Raw genomic sequence first — 12,138 nt, 5'->3', positions numbered from 1 at the left:
ATTTACTGTAGACAGGCTTTACATGGATGAAAATGAGTGAGTTGTATCTTTAAATCATAATTAGAGTTAAAATTTGCAAAGATAGTTACTGCTTTCCAGTGATTTCAGAAAAAAGAGTTTAATATAGGTTTAATTGCCATGCAGTTCACAGGAGGGGGTGGGGATTGCAATGAGAGCCATTATAAAAATAAATTGCGTATTCAACATATGAGGATGGTGAATATTAAAATACTGAACACTGAAAATTTTTAAGTGCCTATGGGTATTCCTAGAATATTTCAGCTTGTTATGAGGAAACTGTTCAAATTATTATTGGACAGGGAAAAAGATAAGACAGAGGCAAATTTCAAAGATGCTCTAGGTACAAAGCATCTTGTTCCTGAGAAAAATGGATAATCTTAGCATTTGTCCATTGGTTCCCTTCTAATTTGATTGTCTATATAATCTTGTTGCATGCCCATTTATTTCTGTTCTTATTTGTATTGTTTTCCTAAAGGGATTATCTTCATCAAGAAAGCTACTCTTTGCTGAGGCAGGGATTCTGTCCTACCTAGGATCCCTGCCAAGAAAGGCCACAAAATTTATCAACTCATTCTTTCCAACCACCAACCCAAAGTCTATTTTCACCTTCTAAAACGCAGGACAATTGTGAAAGCTTCCCCATGAGTGTCAGTAATCTCCCATCTGTGTCCTCTATGTACCAACCCAGCATGTTTAATTATGAGCGTCCAAAACACTTTATCCAGTCTCAAAATACATATCAAGGGAAGCCACAGCCTCCGGGATCAGAGACCTCTGCTACACTTCCGAGCAGGCAAAAGTCTTCCATTTTAATCCAGCCTTGTAATCCTAATGAGAAGAAATTTACTTCCTCTTCATCGCTGAGCTCGCCAATCTCACTCTCTTCACCTTCATATAGCGCTTCATTTCCCGTAACACCCGCATCTGTACAGTCTCCTGCTAGCTCATCATCTGGGCCGAGAATTTCATCCATGCATAACCAGTCCCCTGCAGCATTCCTTTGTTCTGTGTTGCCCTCTCACTTTGATTATAATAATAGCCAAGGTCCTTCCTCGGTGGACTCAAAGTAAGTATGCTCTTTCCCTTGCCTTGAACTGTGTGTAGGTGCAGTCATGAAAACCTGAATGCTATGTTCCTGTTGTGAGTGAGCTATGCTGCATGTAATTGTTGAAGGCAGAGATGGGAATTAGAAGGGGAAACTCAGGAATGGAAACTATAACCACTGTTAATTGTGCAAGGTCTGTTTTGTTCCAAATGCCAACTTTTTGCAAAATGTACAGACATTTCCAAAGTTTTATGTAAGCAGTGGTGGCTGAAAAATAAAAGTAAAGGCAGAATACCATCCTATTTAAACAAGCCCTGAAAATGAAACCTAATTCTGGAAAATTATGCACTAGTCTATTTGACATAATAAAAACAAAATCTATTAAGGATTTATTTCAGGAAAAGATTAACAGATTTGAGACAAATGATTATTTAATTTTATTTCAGGATAAATTATTATTGATTTATCCTATGTTTTTATCCTGGGATTTTATCCTGGGTATAACACATAGCTTTAGCACAATTCCATCAAATAATTTAAGGATTCTTATTTGGGAGTAAACACTATTTGCTGTGAAAGGTTTTATATGTGTCACTACATGTATTTGTGCAGTGACAAATCAACCATGTTTTCGCTTAGTGTGTTGTGGAAATCCAGTCCATATATCATGTTAATCCAGAAAATTGAGTTGAGTAAACCATGATTACGGTAACTATGACTATGCTTGTTGTGCAAATGCTGCCACTCCTTTGTTGGGTATGTGCACTAGTGCAGCTTTTTCAAATTTGATGAGTTGGCTTACAGTTGCTACTGTCATCTTTAGCCATTCTGGCTAGAATGAACTGTGATCAACACAACTAACAGAAACAGTTTTCATAATTTGAGTTTTAGTCTTTTCCTTAGAGCATTTCCTTCTTTAGTTCTATTTATCTAGGCACTAAGCAACTGATCTAGAACAAATGGCATAGTTGGGTACAATCTAGCCCTGAATGGAAAATACATCTGATATCAGTGAAGGCTACATCCTATCTCTTCTACATTATACTTTTGCCACTATATAATGAATCTTACCCTGAAAAAAATGAAAAATAAAAGTTGTTGTTTCTTTTTTAGAATTTATAAATTTTTAAAAGCTTTCTTGAAAAAAAAGCTAGGTAACTATTTTATTGGTATACAGTTTTTTGAAAATAAATGACAGCTCCCTGTTGTCTCATAGAACACAAAGTATTTGGATGTTACCCACCCACAAATCTTTATGCATGTTTCCTAGTATTGGCAGGATCAATAAAGTAAACTAGGGAACAGCAGTGCCACCTATAATTCTTAGAAAATTTGCATACAGGGATTATATATTTCTGAACTACCTTCCATAACATATTAAAAATTAAAGTTTTTTTTTCAAAAAAAGTTTCATTATTAGTTATTAAACATTTACCTGTTATTTGCATTCAACACCCTGTGGCGCAAAAATAAAAATATTTTCTAAATAAAAGTGTCATTTCCATTAAATTTTTGAAATCATTTTGTGAGGAAAGAAATCCTAATTAATCTAGAAACTCAAATCTTACCTGGAATTAAGCCCCATGACAATAAGTTATATAACTTGATACAGGAATTGATAATAAGTAAACAAGACATCACAACAGATTTAACATTACAAAATAACAAATAAATATGGGATTGTATTATCAAGTTGCTGTTAATAATTTAACAATAAATTTCCTTTAACGCACCTATACTGTATCATTAACATAGGTACATAAAAACACATTAATTGTTAAGAAATGAACTAAAATTGCTAGCTTCGTTAAGCTTAATAGCATTATGTAATGCTTAATTTTTGTATATAAACTAGAGTTGAATAAATGATGAAGTTCTCCCTTGATCTGCATTGTTTGAAAAGGTTAGAATAAAGTGGAAAGATTCTGCTTCTAGTAGCAAACATCACTATTAAGGCACTCTGGGAGTAGTTCAGAGCAAAGTAATCCTTGAAGGCAGTAGGCAGCTGCTCTCCTGACTAAATTTCTTCACCCACTCTCAGTAGAATAGACTTTAAGGGGGAAAGGAAACTTTTATTTTGTTATTTAACAGCAAAAATTACTATGTAAACAAATCTCTTGAGTTTGTTTGTTTTTTCCCCCTTAAATAATTGTGCTTGGTCCTCAAAAGCAGAAAAATGATTGAACATTAGTAATTTCCAAAAAAAATACGACACTATGTTTCTCATACTTTGTATTTTATAACCTCAGTTGAAAGATCCCACAAAAAAAAAATTAATTTATCAGTTAAGATTTTTACAGCTTAATCATTATGCATGTTTCTCCTCTTCTAGGCCATTTTTTTAAAAAAAATTATATGATATGCAACATATAGCAGACTCCATATTCATGGCATTGATGGGTTTCTCCTTGCACATCAGCTACAATATAAACTTACAATAAGAGTTATCTTCAGTAGTTTGTCTTTTATACTCGGCTCTATTTAATAATTACAAGATCACCCTTCTTTTCCTTTAATTAGCAGTCATTCAAAGCCTATGTACAGCCCGCAAACTGATAGCCTTAAACAAGTACCAAAGGCTTCCGACAAAGAGATACAAGGAACGAAAGACGCCCTCATTCAAGACTTGGAAAGGAAACTGCGATGTAAAGATAACCTTCTGCATAACGGGAACCAAGTAAGACAATGTATAGAGAATACATATAAAAGTGAGGGTAGGAAACTACCACTTAAGATGAATTACTCTGAATTTTTTTCCTTACTTCCCTATACTGATTCATTAAACTAAAACCCAATTCTGAAATATATGCATTTACAAGACATCTGTATGGGTTTTTTTAAATTTTTTTTTAAATTTTTATTAAACATTAAAAACATTGGACATAGTGTGACCATCCCGTCTTATCATATACATATTTTTAACATAAATATAATTACTATTTAACATACATTACTATTTTGTTCTCATATACATATCCCTTGCCCTCATTTACATATTTGTCTAAATATAATCCAGTATCCATTTTACAAACCCTATTCGTTTTTGTTCCAACTTTGTTCCAACAAGACATCTGTATGTTGATGTAGCTACTTACCCTGTTCAGTGCCTCACAAGATGACCACTCTCAGGATTAATTGAGCAGTCTGTTTAATATTGGGTATACTGAATTCAGAATTGGGATAACTCTGGATTACTGTCCTTCAGAGACTATTGACCTTTGGCAGCATTAGAACATAAGCTCTCATTCATGCACCTTGGCCTGAATTATTTCTTGGCTCACCAATACTTACATCTTGATCAAATGCCACTTACAGATAATAGGTCTGGGATTAATATTTGGACATTATCCAAGATGAAAAACTGATTCAAGAAATCAGTTCCAAGTTCTTCTTCTTGTGATAAGAAGAATCCCTTTTGATCAGCCAATTGTGAAAGAAAATAGGGGACAATTAATTACAAATAACATAGGGGTAAACCTGAAAAGCATCACCATGTATTGTATGCCTAGCATTTTCCCTTTATTATGACCACAATAATTTAGATATGTGTTCTGACATCATTACCCTGTTTTCCTGGGGAGCCACCAAGGGAGGAAGTGGGGGGGGGGGAGGGAAGCGACAGGAAATTGAATTAATGTGACAGGAAATTGAATTAGGGAGAAAATGGCAGCAACTCTGCTTTTTATAATTCATGTTACTCTTACCCATCTAGTGCTATTACACTCAGTCCATCTTTAATGATTCATTATGAATGAAACTACAACAGATTAAGGTTCCCTTTCATGTGTTATCAAAACTAAATATAGGCCAAATGAGTTTACTGTTCTTTTACATAAACATAGATATCAGAAGTTAGTGTAATGTTTTATTCATTCATTAGGTAACAACTATCAGCTTAGGTGAGGCATTTTCCTACCCTCTCTGGAATTGTGATTTGTTTTAGTAGTATATTAAGCAAATGTTTGATTAACCATGGTTTATTTAATTACAACAGGCTGGGTTCACTCAACATACTAATCCTTAAACTACAAACAGTAACTAGGATCATTTTACATATAGACCAAAATCAAACAAAGTGTGTAGTTGAATCTTGCTCCATCCAAGCTGCTATACAAAAATCCTACCACTACCCCTCACTGTTTAAATAGACTGCAGCTGAACTGAAAATAAATTGGTTTAGCTGCTGAATGCGGAAAACACCATATGAAAATATTCTTGGTACATAAAGTCACATGGGTATTTGTGTGCTACCCTTTTAGCAATATGCAACTATTTTTAAACAACTAAAAGACCACAGTTAGTGTTTGTTTTAGTAAGGTGGTCTAATGCAAATGCATGGGACCATATTAGTTTGTTTGTGGGAATCCAAAATAGAGGATCCAAATGGGATCCAAAATAGAGGAGGAATTTTTCAATATAAACAAGAAGTTTATTACTGTTTCCATGGGTGGAAGAATGAGAGGCAGTTATCAGTAAGATATCCATACTGTATGATCTTTTATTCACAGAAAAACATGAAGTAATTCAGTATTCTTAATCATAGTGTGGCAATAAATTCCAATGACTGAGGTGAGGATCCTGCATGTCGCCGAGGTGTGATACCTTGGCTACAGTAGGGGATTGCTATCTCTCTCCAGAGCAGAGAAATAAAAAAAATTTTCTGGTGACGTGGCTGGTATTGTGCTAAAAAGGAGAAGTTGAGGCAAAACAGAACTATTCAGTATTATTAATTATTACCTTCTGCATATTTAATAGTTTTGTCCATATCATGTTAACAATTACCATTTGCTACCTACTTTTAGAAAAAATCTGGATGCCATAACTACTTGCTGCGGGGAAGGAGGGGCAAGAAAGGAGGAGTCCACTCCTGCTTTTTATGCATATTTTTTTGTTAAAATGTTTAAACCAGGAGATAAAAGCTAACACAAGCTGGTAGAAAGTAAGAAAGAAAAAAAGAAAAGAAAAAACAATGCAAGGTGGCATCCTTCAGGGTGCATCATATATTACTTTTCTCGGAGGAATAATAGGGCTGCATTCAAATAGCCTTAAACTTTCTTAATCCAGAGAGAAGTATAGAAGCAACCTAGAACTAAGGAGAAACTTCCTAACAGTGAGAACAATTCACCAGTGGAACAGCTTGCCTGCAGAAGTTGTGGATGCTCCATCACTGGAAGCTTTTAAGAAGAATTGGACAGCCATTAATCTGAAATGGTATAGGTTGTCTGCTTGAGCAGGGGGTTGGGCTAGAAGACCTTGAAGGTCCCTTCCAGTTTTAGATTGATTGATTGATTGATTGAATTGTGGGGGTAGAGTTAGCCTGGAAGTGGCTTTGGAGCCTACTTCAAGAATTTGATCTTTTTCATTTGATTGTGGCAGCAAAGGATCCTGTTCATTGGCTCACAAAACACAAAAGCTCTCCCCTCAAATGACCCACAGGGTATCCGATAAAAACATCCTGTACATGTTTTTCCTTGTAGATGTTCTTCTTTTCCCATTGTGTTGCTTCATGAAGATTTTAGCTTCTATTCAGAGAATTCCCGTAGTAAAAGTATGCTGTTTTCACATCTGCTAACAATAGTGATTAAAACAGTTGTTTGTCCTGCTCTTATCAAAGAAGAGTAATTCCCAGGTAATCTTAGAGTGAGCTGTGTGATACTGAATTGAGATTTGAGCGTTCGCTGATTTTCTTTAATGTTCACGTTCACATTTTCTTTTCATAAGCGTTTAAGCTACGAAGAAAGAATGGCTCGCAGGTTACTTGGACCAGAGAATGCTGCATCTGTGTTTGTATCACAGAATGAACAAAATGCACAGGACGCACACGTAAGTCTTACTTAATATTTTCCCTATGCACCCAAAAGCTGAACTGTAATCCAAACTCTTCCCCATAATCATATGAAGATAGCAGTTTTCCTGAATGCAGTACAGGTAGTCCTCAACTTACAACCACAACAGAGCCCAAAATTTCCATTGCCAAGCAAGACGGTTGTTAAGTAACGACCTTTTTTGCCACAGCTGTTAAGCGAATTACAGCGGTTGTTTAAGAGAATGATGTGGTGGGTCAGTGAACTTGGCTTTCCCATTGATTTTGCTTATCAGAAGCCAGCTGAGAAGGTTATAGATGGTGATCATATGACCCAGGACAGTTCAGCAGTCATAAATACATGCCAGTTACCAAGTGCCTGAATTTTGATCATGCGGTTGTGGGAATGCTGCAATGGTTGTGTGAAAAATGGTGATAAGTCATTTTTTTCATTGCTGTTGTAACTTCGAACAGTCACTAAATGAATCTTTGTAAGTCAAGGACTACCTGTATTTGAAACATAGCAAACTATTGAACGTGGAATGAAAAGAGAGTGGCTGATTTCACAGAGTATGCTACATCATGGTTTATTAAACAAGTCATGGCCAAGTTCACCCATAATAAAATTTACACTGTTTATAAATCACAATGCCTAAATTCATATATTGTGCTAAATTAAAATGAAACAAAAACACATTAACCTAATGTATAAACTTAAATTGTGTCTCGCCCAAAACATGGATGAAGGTAGGATTTATCTCCAAGTTATCTGAGGAATAGAATGATAGGAGAAAGAAGCCATTAATTTTACTGATCCTGAATTGTTCCATTACAGCTTATTGTTACTTATGCACAAAACTTCCCACACATAAACTGTTCCATGCGTGGAACTGCTTTTTGCTGTGGTTTGTGTCCAAAACGTGAAATGTGTTTTGCTTAGACCATGAACTCAAAATGTTTATTCCAGATACATATGTTGGGTTGGAAGAATGAGAGGAAGGCAAAGTCATCAGTGGTGGCTGAAAGAAAGTGGATTCTTTCAAGTGCAGTACCCTCCCCTTTCTCCCCCATCTCGCCACATTCGTGTCTCCACCTGCTCTTAGCTGCCTCATGTCCATCACCCTTAGATTCAAGGGCAGGCAGGCAGGCAGGTTGGAAATACTGGACTTGAATTTGGGGTCAGCAAAAAGCTATAAGGAGGGAGGAGGGAAAAAAGACAGAAAGAAGATCAAATGGCCTGCATAGAGGCCATGACGGAAGGAGGGAGAGGAGAGGCATATTATAGCTTTGCCCTTTTTGTCCTCTTTGATTCTTTCAAGTCAATCTTGATTCCTGGCCATTGCCAGGAAATATCCCTGCAATTTTCTTGGCAAGATTTTGGAAGTGGATAGAGCTGAGTGACTGGCCCAAGGTCAGCTAGTTGGCTGATTGATTAGCCTGAGATGGAACTAGAATTCCTGGTTTCTAGCCTAGTGCCTTAACTATTACACTAAACTCACTCTCTTTAATCAAGTTTGAATGAAACAATTGCTTTGATATTTTAATATTCAGAGTACCTCACAAAAAATAAAATATAATCATATAAATTATTGGTAGCTTTACTATTGTTTAATTGTCCCTGTCTAGTTTATTTAATTTTGTCCATGCTTAGAGTATGCAAATCAAACACGGAAATTGAGGGATTTGAGGCAAGAATTGAGGCAAGTCTTCATAGTAACAAGTTTTATTTTCATCATTATACATCATTATACAATTACTTCAATTACCGTATTGATACCCATTCAAAGAGGCAAATGTGGGGTAAATAGGGAGAGAATGGAGCAAAAAGGCATGGAGTCACAAAGTCAGGGGCTCAGGATGCTTAAGGCTGAGGTTGGGAGCATCCAGGCAGTCACAGGGGCTGAACATGTCCTACATAATTCAGAACAATGTTTTTTCATACAAATAGACGAAAAAGCTGAGGGGGGGGCATGTAATTTGCCCCATGAAATTGGAATGAGGTGGTTAAGTTTCAGATACATAACATTTGCCTCATTAATTTATATAGCAAATACGAAGGCAATGTAGTAAGGAAAAGAAATTGATCAGGGAAAGGACAACAAAATACTGAGTTAAAAATATAGTTCTAGTGATTCCTTTGCCTATGTGTTGCTTCTTCAGCTTTTTCAGCCTCTGGATTATTTCATGTTGACTACTTAATAGTTTGTGGTATGTATGTATTTATTTACAAAGTAGAGATCATAGCCAATTGAAGGGAAAAGCATATGCTACAATTCATACGAAAGTCTTGATGAAGTTAGTCTGGTGTATTTCTCCACTGCAAAAATAAGCATTCCAAAATACAGTCAGCAGATGTGTAAAATTTGTCCCAGAGTTTGAAGGGTGCGCACTATCTTAATTGCACTACGGTAGGTAGTGCAATTAAGACCATTACAACCAATACACAAATGGTAAGAATATTACTGTACCTAAGTAATACTTTGAATTTCTTCAAAGTTTGCTTCAGAAACAGAATATTAAAATAATAAGTTGGTGAAGATATTTATTTTAGGTTAAAAAGGTTTTTTTTAAAAGATTATGTAGCCACTTCATGTTGTGTAAGTTTCTGTCAAAGCTCAGGTAGCTGTGATCTAACAAGGAAAATATTTTCCAATTTAAGATGTGTTAATTGCTATTGGAACCCTTTTGTGAGCATGTACAACTCTGTGCCCTTGCCAATATTCTATTAAAATGACTCGGCTGCTATTCCTGCACCCTTGAAGGACAGTATGTCCCTAGGTCATATTTTTAGTGACTTACTAGCCTCTCTTTTCTAACAAAGACTGTGTGTTTCCCAAAATACTGTACACTATGAGAAAAAACTATATCATTCTATAGGCACACATGTTTTTCCTGAGAAGGACAAGTATCCCACTATTTTGTCTTAAGAGTGGCCGGGGGAAGCCCACAAGTGCCACAGGAACACTCTGAAACCCTCCTACCATAGTCACAAGAATTAACAACTGAGGTTCTTACTGTGTTAATGTGAAAGTGAAGTGCTGATACTGAAGATTGTAATTCTATATTCTACAAAAATGTGCCTGTGATTACATTATTAGTTACCTGGCAAGTTTAAGTACCTGAAGATCTGGAGTTTATGTCCTTTTTCCAGAATTCTGTTACCATAATGTAATGATCACTTACGTCTTTGTTTTCAACAGCAGAACTTGGAAAGTGTACGGCTGCAAGTTCCTCAACAGCACGTAAGGTACTGGCTCTTGGTATGTTTTGATATGACATTCTATCCAAGCAACATTTTGTGTGAAACACTAGTTCTGCTATACTGAACACTAGGCTGAACAGTGAATGAATTACAAAAAAAGCTGAATGTATTAAAAAGGTTTGGCCACTGTTAGATTATGCGGTTTAAGATGCAGTCATAGCAGTTGTGATTCAAATCATTTGGACATTTAGAAGATGACAAATTCTTAGAATAAATTGTATTTGATTTGACTTACGGGAAAACTATTAGGGGTACTGTAATACAGGCTGGATAAAAATCAATGATTTTTTTTAAAAAAAATCAAAAAAATCAGATTTTTTTTATTTAAATCGGATTTTTTTTATTTTTATCGAATTTTAATAAAAAACTTTTGGGGTAAAAATCTATCGTAAGATAGTTTTCTATTTAAGATACATAAATAATTTAGTTTATTCAGCATGAAATGGAGCTTAGTTATGTAGCATGAGGCTGTATATTCTGCAACACTGGGACTATCAGTGAGTCAACAGTGGGTCAAAGTAACAGAGATGACAGTTGCTCTTTAAAAATTATGATTTAAATCGAGTTGATTTAAATCAAGCCTTTTTACTAGTGATTTAAATCATGATTTAAATTGTGATTTAAATCAACTCGATTTAAATCAAATCCACCCTGCTGTAATACCATAAGCCTAGGAACTTCCATCTGTGAAATAGGCACAAATTCTGAGAGTTTTCTTAGTGGAAGGGCAAATCTAGAAATATAATTTTATTCTGAGAAGGTGATAATTTAGCTGCCACGCAGTGGAGCTGACCTTGCAGGCTGGGTGGCTTAAGGTATGTGAGAAAGGAAGCTTATTTAGAAATCATTTTATTGCCTATTTCATTTGTAATGCAGGAATAGGCCATCTTCAAGGGGAGAAAAAAATGATCAAGGCGCAATTCAGGAGAAATTTTTTCAACCACGCTTCTTACAAGTGCCTGAAGATGTAACAGTTGAAGAAGGAAGATTCTGTAGGCTTGATTTTAAGGTAATAAATGCATTCTCTCAAGTGTTTTTGAGACATAATTAATACTGGATTTTTATTTTTTATTTTTTTTGTTAAATTAAAATTTTGAGAATCCAGGACTCTCTTTCAAGCAGGATTAAAATAGCTGGGTCTTAAAAGGTCACATTTGGAACATGACAATCCTGTATTTTTCCCAGGCATCTGATACTAAGAAAGCAGATTAAGCTTCTCTCCATTCTCCCTGAAACTGCATAATCTCTCTTTAAAGCCGTCTAAAACTATTGACCCTCAGATCTTCTGGTACCAGATTCCATAGGTTAATTATAGAATTTTAGTAAGAGCGATTTAGGATAATGGCCAAAAGCTTTCCGGAGCAGGTTAATCATCCATTGTCACAAGCATTTTTTAAAATTGTAGCTGTACAACGCTTGAATCAGGATATCATCTTGTGAATAGAGTTTAGTTGTAATGTTGTGGTTAGAAGCCACATACATTGGAGAGTTGGCAGTGGTGTCCTCAGCAATAATCACTGGCTTCATAATGGTGGTTGTGGCTGGACGAGTAGAGCCCTACCCTTTTTACATGCATGCAGCATATGAATCAGATTAAAAAGACGTTTTGCAGGTAACCAAAAGGCTTGCACCCACCATTTTGAAGTTAGTGACTTTCACTGCATATGACCCTTAGATTAGAATAGTATTCTGCCAATATTCTTTTCCTTTACTTTTCTGTATAGTCTTGTTTGCTAGTGGATAAGAAATGTGAAAGGATCTCCAGCCTACAGGCATTATACTGGAGATTATAAGAGGGCAATTTGTGTGACAGAGATATTCTGGCCTAGCCTTATATGTTTACACATTGTTCCCTTTGTCCTAATTTTAGGCCATACAGATAATTTCATATAGGTAGTACCAGTGGTGAAATCCAATTTTTTTTACTACCGGTTCTGTGGGCGTGGCTTGGTGGGCATGGTGTGGCTTGGTGGGCATGGCTTGGTAGGCGTGGCAGGGGAAGGATAC

General features: G+C 35.8%; 1 protein-coding gene across 6 annotated transcripts in view; it reads left to right on the top strand.

Annotated features, from left to right (window-relative positions):
* The window catches only part of MYOT (myotilin), a 56,941-nt gene that overhangs the window by 38,863 nt on the left and 5,940 nt on the right, over positions 1–12,138 (top strand). For 2 of the 6 annotated variants that reach the window (XM_070937276.1, XM_070937277.1), the window contains 5 exons: positions 497–1,087; positions 3,587–3,743; positions 6,788–6,889; positions 10,070–10,116; positions 11,008–11,140. In XM_070937276.1, coding sequence (XP_070793377.1) covers positions 663–1,087; positions 3,587–3,743; positions 6,788–6,889; positions 10,070–10,116; positions 11,008–11,140 — 864 coding nt within the window. In that variant the 5' untranslated portion in view covers positions 497–662. The remainder of the gene's footprint in view (positions 1–496; positions 1,088–3,586; positions 3,744–6,787; positions 6,890–10,069; positions 10,117–11,007; positions 11,141–12,138) is intronic. The other 4 variants (XM_070937275.1, XM_070937273.1, XM_070937278.1 and 1 more) reach the window with 3 other exon arrangements.

This window comes from Pituophis catenifer, unplaced genomic scaffold (genome assembly GCF_029215685.1).
Source record: "Pituophis catenifer annectens isolate HBS135680 unplaced genomic scaffold, rPitCat1.0.hap2 SCAF_2, whole genome shotgun sequence".
In the NCBI taxonomy this organism is placed as follows: Eukaryota; Metazoa; Chordata; class Lepidosauria; order Squamata; family Colubridae; genus Pituophis; species Pituophis catenifer.
The sequence above is the reverse complement of the archived record's forward strand: the minus strand, read 5'-3'. Positions and strand labels throughout refer to the sequence as shown.